At 42.5% G+C, this 27,617-nt stretch overlaps 1 protein-coding gene across 3 annotated transcripts in view; it reads right to left on the bottom strand.

The window, feature by feature from the left end:
- Positions 1-27,617, bottom strand: part of LOC148012462 (pyruvate kinase isozyme G, chloroplastic-like) — an 89,763-nt gene that overhangs the window by 9,552 nt on the left and 52,594 nt on the right. For all 3 annotated transcript variants that reach the window (XM_087668890.1, XM_087668889.1, XM_087668891.1), the window contains exons 7-9: positions 26,398-26,460; positions 26,065-26,240; positions 25,874-25,976 (exon numbers count right to left, since the gene is read on the bottom strand). In XM_087668890.1, coding sequence (XP_087525016.1) covers positions 25,874-25,976; positions 26,065-26,240; positions 26,398-26,460 — 342 coding nt within the window. The remainder of the gene's footprint in view (positions 1-25,873; positions 25,977-26,064; positions 26,241-26,397; positions 26,461-27,617) is intronic.

Here is a 27,617-nt window from a genome sequence, read left to right as displayed (position 1 = left end):
TTTCAAGCTTTAACTTGACTAGGCTACCTATAAGCTAGTCTCCCGGGCCATGACATCATGAAGGGGGGGACAAAAGCCAGCAAGTTTAAGAACTCATCATTTGAGAGGGGATGTTGAAAAAAAGACAAATGATGTATGCTCTAGGAAGAGATGTCCTAAATCCCATATGCACAGTGAGGAGAGTGGAGAAGTTGGAAAGCTATGAAAGCATGTATTTAGTTCACTTTTCAATGCAATGATATTGTACTTTATACTTAGAGTCTGTAACCCTATCCACTTAAGATTGTGTTTATGAGTCCAAACTAATCTATCTTGGAACCTAATTCACTTGAGTGAAAGTTTGTGTCTAGTCATCAGTCTTCATGTCTCTTGCTTATGAGTTCAAGCCTCCATAGCTAAACTGTGTTCAAGATCCATGTTTCTCAACAGGTCAGTCCTTCGACGAGCACACCTATAGATATGTGGTAAAGAAGCTTCTGGTTGATTCATACTAGGCTAAATTTAGCTAACTCGGTTAGTTTGCCTAGTCAGTATTTCACTGCACATAATATGCCACATTGGATTGTCTATTTACGCGTTTTGAGATATTTGTGATATACCTATTCTTATGGCCTAACTTATGGATCCGGTCTATGTTTGCAAGAGTACACAAACTCTAATTGGGTAGGAGATCCTGACACCCGGCATTCCCATGGCGACTACCTCTTTACCTTGGGTACAACACCTATCTCTGTAAAGAAAATACCCTAACACAGAAACATAAACAAAAACAGTATGATGAAGCACAGACTGATAAAAGAACACAGTTAGGGTTAGGGTTAGGGTAACTCAGAGACAATGAACACGGTTAATAAATGAAATGATATGACTACTAATAATATGATGCTCATGCAACAAACACACTATGCAGTGAATGAATACTGAACCTTGAACTCCTGTATCTCAAGGATCACGGCAGGGGTAATGAGCTGGAGAGTATGTCGTACTCTGAACGGATTCCGAATCGCAGCAAGGCAACTTCCGAATGTCGAACACCAGCAAACGCAGCAGTGAAAAGCTGGATCTGATGCAGACAATAGTGAGAAGAGAGAAAGACTAAAAACGCAGGCAGGACAGCTTGCAGGAGAGAGAGACTAAAAACACAGGCAGCACAGCCTACAAGAGAGAGAAAGACTGAAAATGTAACTGTGAGAAGAGAGAAAACTACAAACGATAGCTGACAGGTGAGAGAAAGGCTGCAGCGACTGCAGCAGGAGAGAGAAAACTGTCAGGGCGACAGCTGGAGCCTGCAAACGTAGCAGTTTGCTGACGTGGCAGGTTGTATGACAGTAGTGCAAATGAACAACAGTCAGTCGCCAAGTAGAAACAACAACAATCAGTGTGTGGAGGGCTAGAAACAGGTGTCAAACTATAGGGAACAGTGATGGATAGCAAGGGCTGAGATGTCCTCCGTGACCGGGATGTGGGCAGCAAGCTGGTAACACCTGAAACCTGCAAAAACGAGATTGGGTGAAGAGTGGAGGGCTGGCTACCAATTTATAGAAAATTAGGGTTCTACATCCTCTCCCACTTAACTCTCTCAATCTGCTTCCCATTTTAGGGTTTTGGCTAAAATAAGTCTAAAATAAGCATGTTTTGGGGCTGTTTAAGTGGCTAAGAGAAATTCTTAGCACAACATCTCCTCTCAGGCCCAAAATAGCACGAGAAAAGAAGGCTAGTCTAAATTTTGATTTATCCCAAGGCATCCCACCCCAAAGCAGCCAGGGTATCGGACAAAGGGCTCACATCGCTGCCTAGTGGCCAACAAAGACTATAGAGGCGATGGTTATTTTACCAAGGGAGCCCAAGTGATCACCCCAAAGAGGCCATGGCATCTGACCAAGGTGCTCGGGAGCTGCCCAAAGGCCTACCAAGTCCTACAAAGACAGATGGAATCAATGGACTTTTTTTTTTTTTGAAATGTTTTGAAAATACTAAGTAATATAGGGGCAGGGGCCGATTAAGTGACAGATAGGAAAAGATAAAGAGAGTTTTAAACCCAAGTCAAGCACAAAACTAGCATACCAATCCCTTGCACTGACTAGGATAAGTATCTAAAGATGAGAACAAGTGTGTGTATGTACCAATCATGTGGTGAATATGCGGAAAGGCAAAAAAAAGAGGATGATGGGCTTAGCAAGACAAGCAAAACAAGAAAGCAAGCAAGGATAGGAAAACTGCCGTTAGAAAAATTGCCATGTGTTATGCTACGAATATGGTGGATCCTAGAGTCGACCACTCCAAAAGACAGAAAATGGATAAATGCGTACAGATGCATATTTACATGAACATAATGCCAATGCATGGGGTAATGCAAGGGGAGATGCAAGATGTCATGCTCATGCAATATGCTATGCAACGGTGCCACTGGGACAGTACTCTCGCAAGCGAATTGTTTACTTGTCCAAGTGCCCTTTTACAATCAGGTCATCCTGACAGTGTGGATAAAGTTACAAATGCCCATAATACAATACAAAAGAATAAGTGAATGTAATGTCTAAAAATTGTAAGCATCATCACTGTCACGATCAAGAGTAGAAGCCGCCTCCTCTCAAACTGGAAAAAAAAGCAAAAGGAAAACACCCTCTCCCCGTCCAGTTGAAGAAGTAGGGGAGGGTGTACCCAAGCTGACCCTAGGTAGCAGGTATTGAAGAACCGGCTGGTTGACCGCTTTGGTCAAGATATTTGCAAAATTATGTGACGAAGGCGCAGACTCTAGGCGAATAGTGCCTAGTTCAATCTGCTCTCTCAAAAAGTAAAAGTGGACTTCCACATGCCGTGCTTGTGGTGTGATAATCAGATTGCCCGCAAGGGCAATGGCACTTTAGTTGTCGCAATAGACAACTGTGGGAGAGTCACATGGAAAATGAAGCGCCGCTAGTAAACTCCTCAGATAGATGGCCTCAGTGGTGCCATCGAAGAGAGCCCAGTACTCAGCCTCGGCCATGGAAGCCGCCACTGTCTCTTGCTTACGGCTGGACCAAGAAATAGGAGCCATGCCCAAGGTAAAGAGATAGCCGCCATGGGAACGCCGGGTGTAAGGATCTTTTGCCTAATCAGAATCAGTGTACCCTTGCAAATATAAACCAGAACCATATGTCAAGCCATAAGAAAAGTACACCGCAAATAACGCAACACACGAAGACATGTAATCCAATGTGACATCCTAGGTATTGTGAAATAGTGACAGAGTATGCTAACTGAGTAAGCTAAATCTGGCCTAGTGTGAATTAACCAAAGAAGTTTTCCTACAACAGAACGATAAGTGTGTGCATCGAAGGGCTGTCCTAGGATATCCTTCGACAAGTGGACAGTAGGATCAAGAGGCATGGCCACTGACCGTGTCTGATCCGAAGTGGTAAGCTTACCTATCTTGTCATCAGGCGTATGTGTGTGTACGCACGACACCCGAAGACTCTGAAGTGGAAAATAACAGGCGGAGAGCCAAAAAATGCCTCATACGGGGTCTTCTGAGGAAGAGCCGTAGTCGAGTACTAGATGAGGATGTACACGGAAGTGTTAACAACCTCTACCCAAAGTCGCTCAGGAAGCTCTGCTGCGAACAACATAGAGCGTGCCATTTCCATGACTGTGTGGCTCCTACGCTCTACGACTCCATTTTGAGAGGGGAAGTTGGTAGAGGTGAGCGGGCGAGAAATACCATACTTCTGTAGAAACTCGGAAAACTCGTAGGAGATAAACTCACCACCGCTATCACTCCTCATGCACCCGACACGACGACCAGTCTGGTTTTGAACCAGCAGCACCCAAGCAGAAAAACATGTGAAAGCATCTGACTTATCCTTGAGGAAGTACACCCACATGTATCGAGAATGATCATCCACTATAAAAAAAGAAGTACAACGCGCCGTTCAAAGCGGCAATGGATGTCGGCCTGCAAAGATCAACGCGAATCAATCTAAAAGACTCCTCAACTCTATGTATAGACTGCTGAGGAAATGGAGTACTGTGCTGCTTCCCGAGTTGACAAGCTTTACAGACATCTCGAGCTAGCTTCAAGCATGGAAGGCCCTCAACTAGCTCACGGTATGACAGCTCATAGAGTGAGTCATAACCAAGATGCCCTAAGCGAAAATGCCAAAGACACTCATTGTGCGTAGGCTCCCCAGATGTGACTAAGGCCTGGAAGCTATGGAACACGGAGCCCTCGGCAGTCGGCTCGGTGAGAAAATGAGTCATGTGGTATAGACCATTAGGCTGTGTCTCACCACGAGCAATTACTAAAACAGTCTAAGAGTCAAGGACCTCAACTGTGGTCGCTGTAAAGAAAACGGCTCGCCCCAATCAGCAAAGCCACTGAATAGATAACAAGTTCATCCCAAGCTGAGGGACATGATATACATTGTCTAGCGAAGCCAGATCCGAACTTTTGTCAGTGGCAAAACTGACGCAACCTTGAGTCTGAATCTTGACCAAGGAGTTGTTTCCTACACGGACCTGCCCAGTTGTAGGGGATCAAGTACGGAAAATGTCCTCTATAGTAGTCATGTGATGTGTAGCTCCACTGTCCACAATCCAAACTAGAGCTGAAGTGCTCGACTGTGACGCATGGGCCTCTACAGTAACCTCGTCAAGAGCCAACTCACAGATGTGAATGAGACTCACATCGAACGTCTCTATGGAGACGATGTGGGCCTCTACAAACTAGTCAGACAAGCTTTCTGGAGGTACATTGTCGATTGAGATGGCTGTGCGGTGGCAGTGTGAGTCCGACCTTTAAACTGCCCCTTGCCATCACCTTACCTCCCCTATTGGGGGTTGCCCGACTGAGGAACGGGGGCCTGAGACTTAGGTTTTAGTACTGTGCCTCGTGCCTTTGATCGATACTCATCGTCAAAATGGCCAGCCTTTTGACAATGTTGACAATACCTATTCTTTTTAGGTACATTCTGCCACCCTGGTTTAAGTTGTGATTGAAAGTTTCCTTGAGAATCCCCAGATTGATTTAGCTTTTGAGTTTGATTTTGATTTTGAGTGGAGGTTTGGTTTGGTTTGCCTTTCCCTTGTTGCCCTTTCTGAGAATGAGCAAAAAGAGCCTCCTCTGAAGAGGAATTTATATGAAACTGATTGAACAACAGTGCGTAACGCAACAGTTGATACTCAAATTCATAGAATGTAGGCATGGTAGGCTTTGAAACTATTCCTTCCACAAAATTGAAGTATTTCTTGGGGAGTTTATTTAGGAACAATGTGACCTGATCGCCAGAGGACTTGGGAGTTCTCGTAGTGGAGAATTCAGCGAGGAGACACCAATACTCGACCAACTTAACTTTCAAGTCATCTCGGTTAGTGATTTTGAAAAGCTGAAGCTCATGGTCAAGATTAATACGACGGGTCCTATCCTGGGTCCTATCCCGAGCCGCATAGTGGTCAGTCAAGTGTGCCCATCACTTTGACGCTAAAGTCAAAATGCTGAAGCTGAGAATGAAACTCATGGAATAAGCCTAGCATTGGCTCGACAATAGTGGAGGCATTCCTAGCCTTCCATGAGCGAACGACCTCGTATGGAACCAATGCGGGATCGGGTTGGGGTTCCAACCCTTGCACAAGATCCCATAGGTTTTGTGAGTCAAGGACATGTCTCATCAAATTCGACCAAGTAGTAAAATTTGACCCGTTAAAACGAGTCTTATCATTGAATGCATTCTTGGCAGAAGATGAGCTAAAACCATGAGGTGTCGAGTAGGTGGTGTATGATGATGGTGGGAAAGATGGTGGAGGTGGGTATGTCTAATAAGAGTAAGAGAGAGGGAAAAGAGATGGGTAGGCAAAAGGAGGCTGAGTGTCCAATAAGTGCCGTTTGATACAGAGGCACTGGAACATGAATGTTTCCATAAGGTGCCGGTATAGGTGGAGACACTGGGACACGATAGCCTTGTCCAAAGTGAGGCTGGGACACAACAGGATAACCAGAAGATCCACTAGGCAATGCCATGGAGGCAACTAATCCACACTCGGGAGAGACTGAGTGGGATACCCAAGCTGCAATGATCCCGAAAGTGTGTGTGAGGTAGGTGGAACACCACCTGGCAGAGGGAAGGATGAGGTCCTAAAGGATATGCCTATGTTTCCATAGCCCCCCGGTGTGATGTGAGGTGCGACATGAGGTGTCTGAAATGAAAATGTAAATGGTATTAATGGAAGTGGTAAAGCAGCGGAAGAATGTGGTGGGATGGGTGGGTTTTGAAAGTGAGGTGTATAAGGTGCAGATTCTTTTTGTTCATTTTTATCATTTAAAGACTGAAAATGAAACTGTGAAGATGATGATGCACCATGTAATGAAGTGAAAGGAACACCAAATTCATTCTGATTATGTAAAGTAGACGGAAAAGAAGGGCAGAAGAAGAGGTACCTGACTTTTTTTTATAATCCCCACGACGTGTGTTAACATACAAAAATTGGTTAAGGACCTTTTCCGTAGTCAACAGATTGGACTCTTTCTTTCACATGATCTCTACCAGTATATTGCAAAACAGAAGAGGTAAAAGAAAAAGGCACAAAAGTCGAATCAAAAGTACTTTGCACCGGAGAGAATGGAAGAGTCTGAAAAAATGAAAAATCCTCCGGATCTTACTCTCCAAGAGAGGGGCCCATCCCTGATGGAGGTCTCGACGGCCTTGCAACATCATCAGACTTACACGCAACATCTGAAGAGCGAAAATCATACATACCTTCATTCAAAAACTTTTCTTGAAGGGCAATCCTTTAGCTGAGCTCCTTAATCTTCTTTCGTCGATAGGCTATGATCAGTTTATATTCTTCAGAGGTCAGCTTGCCTATCTTTTCTTCCATGTACTCAGATGTGTCTTCCACCATGTCGGAACTTTGTGGAGCAAGCTGATTAGCCCACCCTCACTCGGTTCTTGGCATAGGCTGTTCTGGAGACAGAATTGGTATTGATGTGTTCGAAGTCATTTGAACCTACTGTTGTTCTTGCTTCTTGCGAAGAGCTCTCAGATCAAAGGCCTAGGTTTCTCAGAGAGTACTAGGCTCTGATACCATGTAAACCCTAACATAGAAGCATAAACAGAAACCGTACGACAAAGCACAGACTGATAAAAGAACACAATTAGGGTTAGTTAGGGTAACTCAAAGACAATGAACTCAGTTAATAAATGAAATGATATGACTACTAATAATACGATGCTCATGCAGCAAACACACTATGCAGTGAATGAATACTGAACCTCGAACTCCTGTATCTCAAGGATCACGGCAGGAGTAATGAGCTCGAGAGTGTGTCGTACTCCGAACGGATCCCGAATCGCAGCAAGGCAGCCTCCAGATGTCGAACACCAACAAACGCAACAGTGAGAAGTTGGATCTAATGCAGACAGCAGTGAGAAGAGAGAAATACTAAAAACACTGGCAGCAAGTGAGAGAAATACTAAACGCAGGCAGCAAGTGAGAGAGAGACTAAAAACGCAGGCAGGACAGCTTGCAAGAGAGAGAAAGACTAAAAAAGCAAGTAGCACAACCTGCAGGAGAAAGAAAGACTCAAAACGTAGTTGTGAGAAGAGAGGAAATTGCAGATGACACCTGACAAGTGAGAGAAAGACTGTAGCGACTGCAGTAGGAGAGAGAAAACTGCAGATGATAGCTGACAGGTGAGAGAAAGACTGCAGTGACTGCAGCAGGAGAGAGAAAACTATCAGGGCAGCAGCTGGAGCCTGCAAACGCAGTAGTTTGCTGACATGGCAAGCTGTACGACAATAGTGCAGATGAACAATAATTAGTCGCCAGGCAGAAACAACAGCAATCTGTGTGTGGAGGACTGGAAATACGCGCTAGACTGTAGGGAACAGTGATGGACAGCAAGGACTGAGATGTCCTCCGTGATCGGGGTGTGGGCAGCAAGCTAGTAACACCTGAAACCTGCAAAAACGAGATTGGGTGAAGAGTGAAGGGCTGGCTGCCAATTTATAGAAAATTAGGGTTCTAGATCCTCTCCCACTTAACTCTCTCGATCCGCTCCCCGTTTTAGGGTTTTGGCTAAAATAAGCCTAAAATAAGCATGTTTTAGGGCTGTTTAAGTAGCTAAGAGTAATTCTTAGCACAATAATCTCTTGGGCTAGCCATAAGCAAGAGAGTGGCAGCTTCCATAGCTCACTACTTGAGGAGCTTAGTAGTAGCACTACACTTTCCATACGACTCTCCCATCGTTGTCTACTATGACAACTAGAGTGCCGTTGCTTTTGCAAGGGCAATCTGATCATTATGCAGCATGAGGACATCCACTTCTCTTTTGCAGGTTTCAAGCCCTCTAGCTTCATTACCCACACCCCATTCGCAGAGGACATCTTATAGCTGCCCATTGTTGTCTATATCCATCAGGCGTTTGTTCCCAACCTCGTTTTTATAGTAATCACTCCTAGGTGTTGTCGCCCACCTCCCAAAAGGCTGTGTTTGCTGTCTGGCTATTGCATATCTTGCGCTTGCTACATATGCATCATCGCCAACTATAAGCGACCTCCCAGAAAGGCTACGTTTTACTATAGCATACTGCATTTACCCTTGATTTCTGCACTCATCACACCCTGAAGCAGAGTAATAATCAGATGTTAATGTCGAGCCTGCAACCCATCTTTGCCTTCTCCAATACAGAGGATCTTTGCAGCTCACTAAGCGCCTCTGGCTTTGATACCATGTCAAGAAATGATTGAGCAACCAGAGAGACAGAAGGGTTTGCAAGGAGAAACACAAAGTGTGTATGGCAAACACGAAGAAGAGAATAGAAACTCAGATGAACAAGATGATGAACTGAAATAATGAAGTGAATCTGATACAAGGGTGATGTAGCACGAAAGATGCCCTAGAGTAGGGAGACTACCGAGGAAGCCTTTCAAGCTGCAAACGTAGGGATGATGAGGTGTTGCTTGGAGAAAGGAGACTGCTGTCAAAGAGCGAGGAGCCTCTGAATCTGCAAACATAGGCTTGATGATGGATGGCTGAAGAAGATGACTTCCCAAACAGCCCAAACGCAGATGTTGGATGCTGCCTAGGGCTGATGCATTGTCGCCTGAAGGAAGGGTTACCAAAAGTTGCCAAACGCAAGGATGAACATGTGAGAGTGCACAATGGAAAGGAACAAAAACATAGAGACAAAGGAATAGAGAGAAACTGCAAGAAAAGAAGAATGAAATCTGCACTGAACAAGAATGAATACTAATACAAACGGGAAAGTGGAAGGAGACTTATCGATCACTACACGCAGCCCACAACATCAATGAGGGCACCAAATCAGGTGGATGACGATGGCAACACCAAGCACGGAGGAGACGGAGTGTACACCTCCTGGAGAGGAAGAAGATTGATTGAGATGAATGCTTACCAAGTGGGGGACCACTATAAATAGCCACAAAATCCCTACATTGGCCGACTTATGGCTAGAAATGCCCTAAATGCTGATTGAGCAGCATTTAATGCTGGTCGTGGCACAATAAATGCCTAAGAAATGCTAGATAGCCACCCAAATGTTGAGAAACCCTTCACCCGCAGTTTTGCGTTCTACATTTTGTGTTTAGGGTTTCATGTTTTGCGTTTAGGGTTTCACAGTGGACAGCCCCAAAAAGGGGCTGAGCACCCACAGTGGGGCACCACCCAAGACAGTCAGCGCCCTCCCTCCAGGAGCCACCCTAGACAGTCTCTTGCCTATTTATAGGCTGCCTTTGTCACTCATTATTTACGGCCGATTCACTCAGTCCGTCACCTTTTCTCTCCAGCCTCTCCATTGCCCTCACAACCCTTCAGGAGGACATTGCGGTTCATGGTTCGTGGTTGTCTTCATCATCTTCCTTGTGCTACGGCACCCTTCTTCCCTCGTATCATATTCACTCCATGATTCAAATCTTCATCATTCCATTCATCAGAGTTTCTTCTCTCTTCTCTTCTCAGTGTTTACCAAGTTTATTCCGTGTTTCTCCCTGCAAACCCTATTGTCTTGCTGGTACGTAGTCTTTTGACATGGTATTAGAGCTGAATCTGCTCAAAACAGTGGCAAAGATCCTCCACTCCAGTGAAGGCAAAGACCGGGAGCGGGTTCGGCATCCAATTCTCTTCTTCTTCCGTTGCATCAACATCCTAACTGGTGGATGCTCCCTCTTGTGTTTGCTGTTTTCCAGTCTGCATTCAGGGTTGTTGCTGCCACCTCAACCTCCCAGTCAACTGGTGGCTCCTCCCTACTGCTGGCGGCTGTTCTCTGCTGCTGGCGACTCAGCTAGTTTGCTGGCTGCTCAGCTAGTCTGCTAGTGGCTCCTCCTTGCTGCTGGCGGCTCAACCAAACTATTGGCGGCTGTTCTCTGCTGCTGGCGGCTCAGCCAGATTGCTAGCAGCTCCTCCCTACTGCTGGCGGTTGTTCTCTACAACTTGACGGCTCAACCAGTTTACTGATGGCTATTCTCTACAACCCGACAGCTCCACCACACTATTGTACCCTACATTTTTCTACTGGTTGCAACCTCTTACTGCTGGCAGCACCCTCCTGCAACTAGTAGCTCAATTCCAGCCCTTCCATTGCCCTCCAACCCCTTGAGGCGGACATTGCAGTTCATGGTTCGTGGCTGACCTCTTCCTTCTTCAGCAAGGCACATTGATACCCATGGCTTCTTTACCAACAGATGACCAATCTACTGGGTGCTCCTATTGTGGCTTCCCCACCCCCCGGACTATATGCGTCTCCCACTTGGCACTTCCTGTGCCACCTCTCCTTTCTCGACCACAAAGATCGTTCTGCATTGGCTATCAAAGTATTATGCTCAAGGCAATAAGACGCAACCGATGCGCACTAAGTCCTTTCAAGCTCACAGAGGCTCTAAGACATTACGAGGTGATAAGCCCTCTTGGAGACCACCCCACTATGTAGAGGTTTCCCCCATCCACTTCCAGGTACAGTGGCTTCCACAACCCATATCTCCTCCACAGCTCATTCTCATGAGAGCCCGCAATTTTTCCCCACTCTTAGCTCATCCTGAGCCTCCTTCTCCACCCTCTTCCACTCAAGTTTAAGAGGCCACTTCTGGGTGCTTTCTGGCTTCTTCTTCTCAGCCCCAAATACCTTCTTCGGCACGACTGGCGACACTTCCTTCGTCATCAAATGCTTCACAATCCATGAGCCATGAGTGGTTGGATTCCCTTCCTCTCTCAGACTGGGATTCGTAGGGGGATTTTCTTACTTCGCCCTCAAAGAGGGACTTCCAATTCTTCTTCAGCTTTAGAGGGGGACTTCTACTTCTACTCCTGATTCAAAGAGGGACCCTATGTACCATGAAGTCCTTCACACACCACCACCTTTCACTTTTGAGGAGTGGCTCTCCTTTGAGCAGTCATTTCCTCTACTCATAACTAGGATCTAGAGGATCTACCTAGATCAGGGCCCTTGGGTCTTTCGCAACGACTTGGTGGCTAGGCTTTCGTATTCCTTCCAGCATAGAATCACGGAGCTAGTGGCTTCTCTCCCGAGGTTGAGTTTCGGGTTCTACAACTCATCAAGTCTCCTGACCATCTTCAAAGGTCTCCTTTCAAGTTGTATTCTTAGATTACAGAGTGGATCTTCTAAGTCCCTTTGTCAGTATGGAGCCAACTCTCGAGATTGAGTACCATCATATCCTTAAGGTTCTCGGCACCACACAAAGTCTGACATTTCTCCTATGCATTGCATGTTTTCATCATCTTTGTACTAGGGTGCTTGGGCAAATGAACAATTCCCCCACAAGGGACACTGCCCAAGTGGCACCTGCTGCATGAGCATTCTTCAGCATATAGCATTCCACCTCCCCCTCACTCTTCTCTTCTTCCCCTTTTTTGGGCTTGAGAGGGGATGTTGAGAAACCCTTCACCCATATTTTTGCGTTTTGCATTTTACGTTTAAAGTTTCACATTTAGCGTTTAGGGTTTCACCCTAGATAGCTGGTGCCCTCCCTCCAAGCACCACCCTAGACAGACTCTTGCCTATCTATAGGTTGCCTCTGTCGCTCATTATTTACGGCTAACTCACTCAGTCCGCCACCTCTTCTCTCCACCCTCTCCATTGCCCTCACATCCCTTCTAGAGGATATTGCGGTTCATGGTTCATGGCTATCTTCATCATCTTCCTTGTGCTACAACACCCTTGTTTCCTTCTATCACATTCACTTCAGGATTCAGATCTTCATCATTCCATTCATCAGAGTTTCTTCTCTCTTCTCTTCTCTTCTCAATGTTTACCAAGTTCACTCTGTGTTCCTCCCTACAAACCCTACTGTCTCGCTAGTACCTTGTCTTTTGACACCAAAAATCTTGACTAGCAAGGGCAATGCCTAGCAAGTGTGGACAGCCTAGGAAATGCAGAAATTGCTCATGGAAAACACGCTAGAACCCGACAAACAAAAGAAATGTATAGAAATGCACTAAGACAACCACTTTAGAGTGAGTAGCCTCCTCCATCAAAACACGACAGACATGTTTGAGCTCCCCATGGAGGAGGGATAGAGACACGTGGGCCAAAGGATGGCAATCACTGCATAGGAGTGACCCATGGTGAAGCATCCCCCTAGGATCCAACTTGCACACAAGACATAACACAAGCCAAACTCCCCACAAAAGGGACTGGACATTAGACTCACCTCCCAGCCATAAGAGCCAAACGAGCTCACCCCCAAGCCTGGGAGTTAGCACCACTATAAGCCACAACCACATCCCAAGGGTTGGTGTCCCATAGCCAGTCCACACCATCTTGGTGTACAAATGTCACCCGATGAACTAAGAGTCCAAGAGTGGTGATCACACAATGAATGTGCACAATAAGGCTTGGAGTCCTATAAATAGGACTCAGTTGCCCTAACCCTGAAGTGTCCTTAGTGCGTTCCCCCCTTATGAATGATTGCTATCCTCAGCAATGTCCTCAAGAACGAAGTGAGGAAAACTCTTCAATGAACATACCGACTCTCAAGTAGCCTCCGCCACCAAGCAGTTTTTCCACATGACCAAATACTCGGGATAAACAATCTAACGCGATCGTTTATTCCTAAGGTCAAGAACCAATTTGGGTTCAAGTGGAACATAATGAGTAGTATCCTCAAGCTGTGGGACCTTCTCAATCAGGACAATTTGCTCACCTTGTCCTAGTCATTCTTTCAAACAACTCACATGGAACACAAGGTAAACTCAAATTTCTAAAGGTAAGTCTAACTCATAGAATACACTACTTATCTTCTTGGTAATTTGGAAAGGATCGCAATACCTCGAAGACAATTTATAACACTTACCAGTAGTCATTGAATCGAAGACCTTTGGGACTTTAAGGAAAACCCATATTACCTTTTTAGCGCTCTCTAGAAGTGTGATGTTGGTTAGCATAAAACGTGGCAAGATCTTAGGCCATTTTAATGCTTTCCCTTACAAGCATCAATATCTCTTGCATATCGTGTTGAAAGTCGACTACGCACTGCAGTTTCACCCCCCTAAGCTCTACAGCAATTGGTGGTTTTGGCTCATAATCATACATAAGCCTAAACATGCTATAACCAGTAGTTAAATGCCTAGCACTCTTATAAGTAAACTCAATATGAGGAAGACAACGCTCCCAATCATATCGTCTACAGGAAACATATACATGAAGCATATACATGAAGCATATTCTCCATGGTTTGATTTATCAATTTGGTATGTCCATTAGTTTCTTGATGATCCGAGGACGACATGGACAATCGAGTTTCTAGGTTTTGGAAGACTATTTGCCAAAAATGACCAATCAATTAGGATCCCAATCACTGACTATTTCATCGGGAAAACCATAAAGTCTATAAAGCTGTTCGACAAAGAGACCAGTCAATTCATGGCTTTTCATAGTCATCTTTGTAGGAATGAATCGAGCCATTTTCGTCAATCGGTCGACCACAACCCAGAGGCAATCCTACTACAAAATCCATAGAAATGCTACTCCATTTCCTATCAGGGATTTGTAAAGAATGTAATATCCCTGCCTATCTATGTCATTCAGTTTTCTTAAGCTAACACTACAAGCACTCATGTACATAAGACTCAATCACAATCTTAATATGCAATCAATAAAAATAACGAGTGACCAAGGCCAAAGTCTAATGTATACCGGGGTATCCAACAATCGGCGTATCTAACACTTGTACAAAATTTTATTGCGGATATCCTAATCTTCGGGCACACACACTTTGCCTTATTTAAAAAGTAATCCATTCCAAATTGAATGCTTTTCCATCTAAGCTTCCTATTTTACTAGGTTCCTCTTGAACTAGTTGCAAGATCTTATCAAAGTGAAGATCATTTTGACAATGCCCTTCAAGAAAAACATAGAAATCTATCAAAATTTTGGAGAACAAAGCATTGACTTCAAAAATTCGACTAAGGGCATCGGCAACCATATTAGTTATGCCCTTCTCATAGCGAATTTCGAAGTACTATTAGAGAAGCTCCACCCATCTCGCCTTGCAGCCACAAAGATCATGCTCATCACATAGGTGTTTCAATGAGTGGTCATCCGTTCAAATAATAAACTAAGCACCTTAGAAGTAATGACGCCATACTTTAAGCACACGAATGACCGCCAACAACTTTTTCTCTTGAGTAGTATAACAAGTTTAGGCATCAGTAAGCTTACGGCTCTCGAATGCGATAGGTCAGCCATCTTGATAAAAAATATCGTCTAAAGCATAATCGCTCACATCTATATGAACCTCGAAAGGTTTATTTGGATCGATAATCTCTAACATCGATACAATAGTAACAAGCCATTTCAATATTTGAAAATATTGATTGAGCTCATTGGTCCAATGGGCTAACATGCTTCTTCTTACTTCAAATATCCTTAAGCAAAGGTATTAAGGGTTCAACAATATGAGCATAGTCCTTAATGAATTTCCGAAAAACTCTAGTAAAACCTAAAAAGATTTTACTTGCCTTATGGTCCCTAGAATAGACCAATCAAGCACTACTCATATCTTTTCGACATCATTTCGAATGCCATCAATCGAGATGACATGACCAAGGCATAATAACTCCATGTGAAATAATTCGCACTTGGATAGTTTAGCAAACAATTGCTCTCCTCTAAAGAGACATAAGACAATATGCAAGTATTTGGCATATTCCTCCAACAACTTACTATGAATAAGGATAGTATCGAGGAAAACAACTATCCACTTTTCAAGGTGCGGACAAAATAAATCATTTATCATCTATTGGAAAGTCGCAGGAGCATTGGTCAATCCAAAAGATAGGACCAAAAAGTAATAATGTCCATACCGCGTTCAAACCGTAGTTTTTGAGAATCCTTTGAAGCTATCCATATCTAATGGTATCCGGAATTTAGATCGATTCTAGTAAAATAGCGCACATCACAAAGCTAATCTATAAGGCCATCCATCCTCGGCAACGGATATTTATTCTTGATGGTCACCTTCTTGAGACCTTTGTAATTGATACAAAAATGCATCGTGGCATCCTTCTTTCAGGTGAGAAGGATAGGTACACCCATGGGGATTTACTTGGCTCAATATAATCCTTAGCCAAATAGTCCTGAAGTCGCCTAGCTATCTTGTCCTCCTCTTTCGGGCTAAAACTATAAGGTTGTTGAGACAAGGAATGGATATCGGGCAAAGTTTTCAAGCAAAGTTTCAATCTTATGGTCTAAGGCTCTACAAGACGACTTAAGTCCATCAAGTAGCTTGGATGGAAAAACATCAACACACATCGGACCCAAATACTCATTTACATTTAAACTCATATTAAGATTATGATTAAAAGTAATTGAATTACATTGATAATCACACGATGGAACTTTTTCAACGAAACAAATCTAAGTAGTAACAATTGGATTGGAAAAACATTGAGTGAACTCCATTGCTAAAATGATATGTATATTATTTTATATAATCTCAAAGGGTAAACAATTCTAAATCACATGAAAACAACCATCAAGCTCAAAAGAAAATACATGATTTTTTATGATTAATATACAAGGATTATTTTTCAAAGAATCATGGCATGCCAAGAATGACATCCATATGGTAAAGGCTAATAATTTGAAAATCCATAATCTGATGGTATTGCTGAATCGAAAGATCCAAGTTTGGCACCATCCAATCCTATGGATCCATCATAGGGCCCTCCACATATTGGACACGATAAACTCGGTCAAAACAGATACCATGCATTTATACACCATATGATCATGCGGGTCAAAAACGGTTTTATTAATATGACTATTGTTGCTATTTCCAGTATTAACAAAACATTCTTTAAATAAAATTTCAAGAGAAATACTTGGATTCTCAAGAGCATTTATCGACGTCTTGGAAGTAGACTTCACCTTTTTGTTTTGGAAACACTTGCTATCACCATGAAAATGATCCATCTGATATAGCGGGCAAAACAACAACCCTTTGAGCGATCCTTGCTATGAGTGATCTTACACTTGCCGTTTTTTCTCTTGTGCAACTCCGAAATCGGCTAACAAGCTACTGCCGAGGTAGGTGACTTCTTCCACTTAAAGATTGAGGAAACTTGATGGAAACCCACAATCGACTAGTTGTCCTTACTTGCAGCCAAAGTATTATCAAAATTATTTTCATACTTACAGACGTCCTCGAGCAAGTAAAGAGGATTGCGAAGCACCTCACTCTAGCAGTTCGATAGCAATCCAAAAAGGTATCACATATAGAGTAGCACTTGAGGATCATCCAAGACCTTCGTTTTATGCAACAAATCTTTAAAGTCCTGCAAGCATGCATCCAAGCTCTTCTTTCCCATGTCAAGCTTAAATAATTTTCAAAAAGTTTAAATTCGATCATTAATCACAAAACGTTTCCGAAAAATGGATTGAAAATCAATCCAAGTCATTAGCTTAGGGCATAAGCCCATCCACCACGCGTACAGCTTACCTTGTAACATGATTTGTATCTATCCAATGCATTAGACGTCATCAAACTAATACAAATCAAAATATGCCATCCATTTGGTCAGCCATGAGTCGACGTTCATCTCATCACATTCCTTTTTCTTCCCTTTAAAGGGATCGAGTTGGAATTGAATAGGCAATGTCCTCACAACTATAGGCATAAACAGAAAACAAGGAGTGCGAAGCTTGACTAATTGGCACTGCATTTCTTTAACTTGAAAGAACTGCCACAATGAATAAATCTCCCGACTAAAAAGAAGAATATGCTTCGGGATGTTGCATGTGCATGTGTTTGAACAAGCATTCTCCATGTGCTGAAGTTCAATAGAAACAAGTACATTAAAGGGAGATACATTGTGAAAAGACATGGTATTAAGAAGAGAAGAGAGTTTAAAATAGATAGAGAGAACAATTTGAAGTTCAAGGAATGTGAGAGAGAACAACAAAAATGGTCTACATTTAATGCAGAACTCAATCCTCTTTCATTTTTTCTTGTGACATGGTGACCAAGCAAGGGGACAGCTTAATTAATAAACATCTAGATGAAGGCTTTCAAAGAAAATACCATTTTTTATTTTTTTGAAAGAAGATCAAGAATTCTGTTTGCAATTTTTTTATTTAGAAAAGTTATGCGTAGTGTTTTAAAAAATCGCTTTAATCACATGATTAAGTAAATGTTACACATGTGAGGTACAACTGGGGTTAAAGTAAATTTACGAGCCTGGGACCCGAAGAAATCACGGGATGTTAAAGGCAAAAGTTGTTATAAGTTATGCCGCACAGGTACTCAGTGGTATCTGGTGCCAGTTGTTGGCCTAGGTTATCCATTTGGCCATAAGTGTTAGTTGGTGACACTAGGGAAACAAATGATAAGATCTTTCAAGCTGATTGTTATGTTGGCTGGTAATTTTCTACATATATTGAACATAGGAATGGTTGAACAATAGTGCGCAATGTTGTGTTGACTATGATGCCCTACGGAAATTCTAGTGTAGTACTTTACTTTTGATACATTTGGTAGTGCAATCGAGGACGATTGCAAGGATTTCAAGGGGGAGAGCTGTCATGAGGACATGTATTTTTCAAACCTCACTTAACATGTGTCACAACTCTATAGAAACAGAATTTGTATCCTTTTTCATTAATTTATCTATATAATGATTTATTAAATTTATTTCCTTTGCACTAATTAGATATAAAGAAAAGTCCATTGGAGTTGGCCACTGATGAGTGGTCACAGGTTATGGTGGACCCACACGGTGGGTTAGAGAAAAGATAGTTCGCACTTCCACCTATATGACCCGATTGGGCGCCTGTGACTAGAACTCACGCATATCAGGGTTAGACTCGCACACAGAAAGGATTGATGCCTTGAAGTGTGGGCTAGATCCACCAGAACAGACAGTTACAATCAACAAGATGGCATGATCATGAAATGCTTGTATAATGTGCATGTGTGGGCTGAAAGCTTGAAATGCACATTTCTTTGCATAGAAAAGTCACATGAAGATTCGGATACCATTTTTGCGATGTACACGGAAAAAGCTTTCATATGATACCCATATTAGGGGGGTCCCTAAATTCTAGGAGATCCCTAAATTTTAGGATGTCCCTAAATTTTAGGAGCCTCGAATTAGCCTAAAAATGCTAGTCCTAAAAAATAGGGATGTCATTCTAAAAATAGTAAGTTCTGTACTCTGACTGTGCTTACTAAATTTGGTTGTTTCTATTCTTGACAGTATTCAACCCAAAAAGGAAGGCCATAAAGAAGAGACAAGTGTCAAGACACTTGTCACACAAGTTTCCAAGTGTCCCACCACTTGTCACATCTCATGACATGTGGCTGGACACTTGTCTTGTGCTACTCCACTTTCCCCTTTTGTACTAGCTCTCCCCTCTCCTATAAATAAGAGCTCGTTTTTCTTCATTAAGCATCATTTTTCTTTGCTGTAAACTCATGTACAGCACCCACAGATAGCCAGAAACTGGCCCCATCCATCCCCATCATCATCCCCCACTTCTCCATTATCAAATTCCTCCATATTCCCTCTTCTATCACTGCTGTTTTACAAGACAGCAAGCCTGTAAATTCATTACAGCACCTCCTTCTTGAGCTCTTTCTTCCATTTTAGCTACAAGAAGCAAGCTCTATCCCTGTACTGCTGATCAACGATGGAGAAAGACTGAATTCCCCTTTTTCTTCTCTCATACTGTAAAGAAATCAGTTCTTATCATTGCATAATAGATAATGCATGTGTGTTTGTACATCTTTGCATGATCTTGTGAGAGTGAGAATTACTTCTTCTCACTCTCGGGTTGATTGTAACTGAGCTCTTCCCTAAGGGACTTGGGTTGAGCAGAAATACATTCCTTCGGGGGGGGTTGCCCATCTTCAACCCTCAATCTTGTCTCCATTACTTTTACATTTTTATGGCTGTAATTTTGTGAGTAATTTTCATTTTCAGCTTTAAGTGTTCATTCTCTTTTCTATTAAATCTCGAAAACAAGCAAATATCATAATTGTTAAGCATACTACGTTGTTCGGGGCGTTTACAACATGTGGATTAATTTTCAATCACATGATTAGCTAAATGTTGCACATGTGAGGTGCAACTAGGGTTAAAGTAAATTTACGAGCCTGAGACCCGAAGAAATCACGAGATGACAAAGGCAAAAGTTGCTATAAGTTATGCCGCACAAGTACTTGGTGGTATCTGGTGCCAGTTGTTGGCCTAGGTCATCCATTTGGCCATAAGTGTTAGTTGGTGACACTAGAGAAGTGACGTTTAATGGTACCTAATGCCAATGTGATGACCAAAGATGACGCAGAGACACTCGAGAATGGAAGTTGCCCAGCCAATTTAATTATTGGCCAGTCAGATTATTTTTCAAAGCATCAAAATAATTATTAGATTAATTTTCAGTATTTAAAGACTGAAAATTAATATCTAATTATGAAAAATGCTGGAAAAACCATTTGGGAAGGCTGTCACTTGTCAAAAATGCCCATGCAAGACTTAAAAACGTCTTTAGAGACTGGAGAGAAGCATTTCTATAAATTCAGCCTGCAAGGGAGAAGGAAGAGAGGTTATTGGTCTGATTTGCAGCCATTGGAGGATCTTCTGAGGTAGCCAGGGGCAGAAGAAGACCAATCAACAACAAGAGACAGCATCCACAGGCTATTGAGACAGGGTAGCAGCAGTAAATGACCGATTTTCTTCAGTTCTTTGCATCTACATGCTGTTGTGGCAGGGTAGCAGCTACACTTGACTGATTTTCGATCATCCTTCGCGACAAAACTCTGAATTTTCTCTCTCTACAACTTTCCCTCTCATCTCCCAACCATTTCACAACCTCGCTCCGAAGATCTCAGCATTTGAACCCTTGGAGACTGAGAAATTGCAAATTTCTCTGCTATAACCCTAACTTATAGCAGAAATTAGGGTTTAGCAGCAGCCTTAGGAAGCGTGCCAAAAATTGAAAGCTCCAAGACTTGGATTTAACAGGGCTGAAGCTATTTTTAGCCTGTTCAAGTAGAGGAACCAGGCAATAATTGAATTTGGGGCTCCATCAAAGCGGGTGAAGGCCAATTGATTGCCTGAATCAAGAGGCAAAATTTGGATTAAAGACTTGCTCGTGATTCATCACAGGAAGGGGAGTTGGAATACCGAAAGGGATTGGGAGAATCCCATTGTAAATCAACTTATTCTTCAATAAAGCTAAAGAAATACCAAAAGGGGCGCCAATTTTGGCGCCAATCGGGTGTGCATTGTCCAAGATCAGTAGGTAAATTTGTATTTTCAGATTTGCATTAATTGTTTGCTACTGTAATTTAGTTGTAACCAAGGATTTTCCACCCATCCACAGAAGGAAGGCTGGTTACACTCACCATAAAAGGGACTAGACATCAGACTCACCTCCCAGAAGTAGACCCAAACAGGCTCACCCTCGAGCCTAGGAGCTACGAGTCACAACCACATCCCAAGGGTCGATGTCCCATACCATGGGCACATTGGTATGGGACACCATCCCAGTGTACGCATACATCGGCTAACAAGCCAGGAGTCCAAAAGTGGTAGTCACACAATGAATGTGCATAATAGAGCCTCGAGTACTATAAACAGGGCTCAATTGCCCTAACCTCAAAGTGTCCTTAGTGCATTTACACTAAGTCACTTTGTAACCACCATGATCAATGCTACTAGCGCCCATCCGGATGTCCAAGTACATAACACATGGAGTGTGTGAGGGCACACCATAAGCAGATGATGGAAATTCTCTACGCTTGAGAGGCTGATAAATGAGAACGTGAGTGTCCGGAGAAAGTGAGGGGGATATCCATTACCATCGTCCCAAGGTAAATAGATATGCTTACTTGCGGGTGTAGGTAAGGCACAATGTTGAAGGGTGGCATTCCCCCTAATGATGTACCAAGGTGCAAAGTAGACTTAGATATGCTAGGGTTTGCACAAAAAAAACATAAAATGTATGAACATGACTAAAATATACTAACTCAGACAATAACACAATAAACGCAAAACGTAAACTCAAAACTTAAAAACACAAACACAAATACTAATAGAGAAAGAAGAGAACTCTCAAGTGAATAAATCAATGCAGTAACTGAATGTAAGAGTGTACAGAATGCTCAAGGGCAAAGCAATGAATGATGACGTTCCCGAATACAGATCTCAAGTGTGCAGAAAGGCTGAAAATTGGTCACTAGAGGCAATAGGCAGCCACGTAATAATAGAAGTATCAAATGATGGAGGTCGTCGTCTGTCGATCTGCCAAAGCAAGGCTAATGTGATCTCCATGAGGAGAATAACCTGTCACCAAGTAGCAGATTCTACAAAGAGAGAACTCTAAAGTCAATGAATCAATGCAGTTTATGAATGTAAGAGTGTACTGAATACTCAAGGGCATAGAGACGAATGATGATGTCCCCAAATACGGATCTCAAGTGTGCAAGAAGGCTGAAAATTGGTCACCAAAGATGGTAAGCAGCCACACAACAGCAGAAGTGTCAAATGATGGAGGCAACCTATCAATCTGCAAAATGCTGAGCTAATGCAATCGCCAAGAGGAGAATAGCCAATCGCCAAGTAGCGGTGTCAAGCGCTTTTGTGTAAACTAAAAACCCCTAGAAAAACATTAAGTAGGTAGGATTTTGTTAGCCTAGCTATTTATGTGACTGTTTGTTTGTTGTTATGAAGTTGGATATTTTGGGTTCGTTATTTTGACTTTTTTGAGCATGAAAACTTGAAAGCCTTGGTCGAGATTGGTGTTTTTCTAGATACATTGGAGCAGGACTTTAATGGTAGCTACTAGACGTCCTAAAACAGGTATATTTTCTTGCAAATACTCTTGCACTACACAAGGATTATGGATTCACGAACACTTCACGTTGCACTTGTCAAATACACTGCACTCGAGGGTCGTCTCTTGATTTTATCAATTTCTTCCATGCCAAGGGTTGGTTAATGGACTTTTATGCACCATCATTGAGTGCTAGCAAGGCATGATACCCGCTACAGCTATATGTAGTAAATCTTAGATGTACGCGCACTTGAGAGAGCACCTTTCATTGTGCACACACAATTCCTTGCATGCACGAGTGTTGGGATATTCATCACCAAATTAGGAATTTCATGATGAGTGGAAAAGGTAGTTGGGTGAGTTTTCATGGTCATGTAGGACACCTTCAATTGTGACATGGATCGTTTTACCTAGACAACATCATGAGGACCATTATTTTTCTAAGAGATTGTGAGATTTGGGTGGGTGGGGTGGAGTAAAAACATTTCTTCATTGCGGAGTGATGATAGGTAAGGTTAGGGATCATAAAGTAATCAAGGAATTGTGTTTGCATCTTGCATAACGCATGAGCACTTATAGATAGGCTAGGCGCTATATTTTTCAGTGCATCCATCTTTTCATGTGTGGCATTGCTTCTATGATAGCATGGCATAAATTTCAACTTTGCACTTCTTCTCACATTATGTGTGATCGAGCACGGAGTTCATCTTCAAAGCATATTTTTATCAAGACACATTGCATGGAACAAAAAGCAGAAAAACAAAAGGAGACTACCATGTAGAGAAAGAGAAGGAGAGGCCCAAGGAAGAGGGGTGTGGTTCATCTTGTATTTAATTTTTTGCTAGTTGATGTTTCTCAGATATTCCTAAAAGAAGAGGAGTTATGATTTTGACGGGATGCCAAGTCCGCGCCAGATCCTAATCCTCTATTGTCGGCACATTGCAATAGCTATCATGTATCCTTAAAGGATTACTTTCCCTAATGCACTACCACATAAGAAGCCATGATGTCCTAAATTGATAGCAGAGACTCAATCGGGACTAAAGCTGATTTGTCGAAGCACTAATGCTCCCAGACATAAGACTAGGATGTGATTTTATGTCGCTGACTATGATGGAAGGCACGATTGCAATGGAGACGCGGATGGCAAGCCCTATCGCTATCCATCATAGTTGCACTTATAATCACATGCAGCAACGTTTTCTCTACAAAGAAGAAGTGGATGAGCATGCTCCAACAAGATGGCATTTATAGTGATAAGAAGGAACAAAAATGAAAAAAGAAGAGGAAGATAAAAGCTAATAGTAGTCCTAGTAGTGATAAGCAAATGTCCAAATAAGGCTGCTAATCTTGCGAGAGAATCTCCTTTTGGATGCATGCTAAGGCCACATGCATGTGCATGGTGCTTAAGAGCATCCGAGAGCGAAGCAATGCCAACTATGGGTGGTGGAAGCTTTTTCAAAAAGCTAGACAATCAAAAGGTGGCAACACGTTTTTTGAAAAAACCTTAAGGCTTTTAACAAAAGCAAAACGAAAAAGAAAAGGCTTTAGCTTTTGTTACCATGTCGTGTAGAAAAAACCTATAAAAAGGGGAGAAATTGAGAGAACAAGGGCCTTTCTCTTTGATTTTGTGTAGAAGACTTAACTATGAGAAGAGGAGGGTCACACACAAAATTCCTGGAGCTAGGTCTACTTATTTCGAACATTTTCAGGCATAATACCAAAATGTTTGATGTTTTCACCACAATAAAACTGAAGATACGAAGATTTAAAGAGGTTATGTTTTTTAAACTCAAGTCTTTTTACTTTGTTGTTTAAAGCTCTATATTGAGTGTGTTTTTGGTGTAATTGAGGCTACAAGAGGCATCGTAGCTATTAAGTTTGGATCGGGCTTGCTGGTGTATGGTCATGAATAGTCGCAATTTTTTAAGTCAAGTCGAGCACCCCCACAAAGTCACACACTTTACCGGCACTCCTTGTCATCTCGTTTTCAGGTTGTGTGAGAGGATTATCCTCAATCACTAGTCACGATATAGCAGATGCTGCAAACACAAGCTGATAGGTTTCAGAGGTGTGAGAACTACTAGCAATGGCTGAAATCTGCACTAGGAGTGAGAATCCTGCACAAAAGGATCCAGCTGAATGGTGGGCAGCTTGTCTATTTATAGACACAGAAGGATCCTCCCAAATTAGAGTTTTGCATGTGGAACACAGAAACTATCTAGAATGACTCCCCATTTAATGACACTCTTGGTACTTTACATGTTTTGGGTCTATTTTAAAGAGCTAATCAGAATGTAATACATTTTTAGGTCAACAGTCCTCTCACCCTACCTTGAATCCAACAAAGTTTAATGCTTAGAATGAGCACATTTTAGGTGTATCCCATCTTCAAAACCGTCACATGCACCTTCTCTTCATCATCGTGTAGGAATCCACACACCATGTGTTCTTCTCACAGTGTCCTCTCATTCTACCTTGGATTTAACATTATGCTTCTAAGGAGCATGTTTTAGGTGTATCCTATCTTCAAATCCCATCATGCACACCCCCTCTTAAACATTGTGTAGGAATCCCTAGCTTGTCATTTAGCTTTTTTATAAGACCCTTCCTTCAACTATAAGTTCTTTAGCTTTACCTTTAGCTAGTGATCCAAACGGACCCTTAACTAGCCCTTTCAGTTAAATTGGCTTTTCCTGTTGTTCATTCTACCTATTTGTGCTTTGGAGTCTTACCTCCAACTGCTACATACCAAGCTCAGATACCGAGTGCTTCAACTCTACCTTTTGGCACCGCATTGATGTGAACTGGCCGACTGCCATCCTGAGACATGATGCAGCAGAGCAGGTCTCATCAGAGAAGGTTTGGGATGAATATGATGTAAAACACGGAACTAGGAGACCTGCAGCAGTCACCTTGCCTAGGAAAATTGTGATTTGTGGAAACACAGTCATTCTCAAATTAATCTGAAGTACAACACAAAAAAATTTGTACCTCCAGACTCTGCATCTTTACTAGACGGATTGTTGACTGCTGAAAATGTGGCCTTTGGACCTAAACAGCAAGAAAATGCAGGCAGAAACTGTTGTGGTCTTGTTGTCTTTATGTCTGTGATGCCCTGCCTGTCACACTTGCATGACATGCAAGTACAGGCTGATTCAACAGATTGACTCTCCCTAGGCCTGGCTGATGTGTAGCCAATAACCACCAGTCACACTCACCAAATCAGCTGCAAAAAGCTATACTAGCAGCTCTGCCTAGTGTCTACCTGCCCAAGATGTCTGCTTTCAGCATCTGCTTGGTCTGATTTTTGCACTTTCCCAACTTTTGCTGGCAGAATTCTCCAATCTGCACCTCAAACTATGAGACTTGCAATTGTAGCAAAGCACCTTGTGACGATGAATAAGGAAGATAGATTACTGGGAATCCGCAGAGTGACAGTTAGAAATAACTCTGCCAAAATCCTCAGCAAGGTGTATTTGGTTCAATTATTATGCCTTCGCATATCAATCAAAAAGTTTCCAAGATATGCTGACCTTTACAAGCTCCAATGGAGAAATGGAAGATAATACGTTGAAAAATGAGTACCTTAAAGGCCCTCCCAAGATTTGTTGGAGGCTGCTCCTCAGACATTGTAGCCTCTGTGCGCAAAGCAACAGTATGCATCACCTTCACAGCTTTCAATGGATATCTAGAAGATCTCCAAATATTTAGTCAAAAGAATATCTTATTTGGCCATGTTTCAGCCTGACAACCCTAATACTTAATGGGTAACCTACCTTCCATGTGCAGTTTCTCCAGATAACATGACAGCATCAGCTCCTTCACGAACTGCAATTGCAATGTCTGACACCTCTGCTCGTGTTGGTGTTGGATGATTTATCATACTCTCAAGCATATTTGTTGCCACTATTACGGCCTTCCCAGCACTCCGGCACATTCTGATAATCTCCTCCTGAAAAATCCAAATACTTCATCATAACCTACATAAACAGATAGATGGGAGCCAAAATTAACACATGCAGGTAACAAAGGCATGCATGCAAGTAAGTGCCTGGGAGGAACAGATACAACAAGAAGATGAAGAGACAGAACTGAAGTTTCGACACTACCTGCAGTAATGGAACTTCTTCAATAGGAAGCTCAGATCCAAGGTCTCCTCGTGCAACCATGGCCTGCATATGCAGAATTCATTAACCTATTGATGCTTATACTTTCACACGAAGTATGATATCCCTAAGCCAGCCTATTTCCCAAATGTATGATCACAGCAAAACTGCAAAGAAACAAGCCTGAAAAATAAAAGTGTGAAAAAAGAGACACATGAAAACTTGAAGCAAAGGTGAAAGAATAAGGTGCAGCAGTCTTGAAGAATAAAGCCCTAGCTAGTGCACATTCATTCACAAAATTTGATTTAGGTGACTGGCTAAACTTTGAATGGATCAAGGCAAAACATAATCCCTTAGTGAGCAGGAGGAATGAAACTCGAAAGCCCTTCCATGCAGATTTACAATTGTAGCCTCAAGTTTTACCTACCAATCCTTCAAGCACCTAACACAAACCACTTTCTGAAGTTCAGAAGAAACACAATTCACCACACCAGTACCTAAAGCTGTTGCAAGTTACCAATCGTGATGCTTGCAAACAATCAATTTTTGGTTTTCTGTGGACTTTCAACGTAGAAAAGGTGTATCCAAATTCTTGTCATCGCATCTTACCACTGGCACTGATACATGCTGAGGACTCAGGCCAGTTCATCAAAGAAAGAAAAGGTACTACATAAGCTCCTATTGCTCCTTCAGGTGTGCCTTGGCTTGAAGTTGCTTTGTTTACAACCCATATAACTTTACATTGTTTCCTATTTTACCCATAATACTACTCTCCATTCCAGGGAAGTCTGCCAACACTTGCTCTCCTGCTTCCCTCGAGAAGTTTTACATACTATGAAGGCCGATCACCCCCCTACACAATAGGAGTGACATATCCCCATGCCCTTCCTAACCCTGTTGAACCTAGGTCGTGTTTTTCTCTCTCCGACTTTGGGCACACCCCACTGACATTGAACTGGTTGCCCAAGTGCTTGCCTGCTGAACTAGTCACGAGAAGAGATACTAGCAATGGCTAATATTACAGATTGCTAACGCAGAGAAATGTTAGGAAATAGGCCAATGTCCCTGGATGCATCTCAATTTGAAGATAGGCTTTTGCTCAAAAGTGTTGCTCAGGATGTACGTGTAATACACCTCCCCGCCCCCTTTGCATAGGAACCCCCTCACCCCTATGATTTTTATTAAAATTAGTTGATTTTTTTTTTCTCCCTCCCCCCTGTCGT

Source organism: Lygodium microphyllum, chromosome 27 (assembly GCF_053477565.2).
Source record: "Lygodium microphyllum isolate KBCC chromosome 27, Lygodium_microphyllum_v1.1.10, whole genome shotgun sequence".
Lineage (NCBI taxonomy): Eukaryota > Viridiplantae > Streptophyta > Polypodiopsida > Schizaeales > Lygodiaceae > Lygodium > Lygodium microphyllum.
The sequence above is the reverse complement of the archived record's forward strand: the minus strand, read 5'-3'. Positions and strand labels throughout refer to the sequence as shown.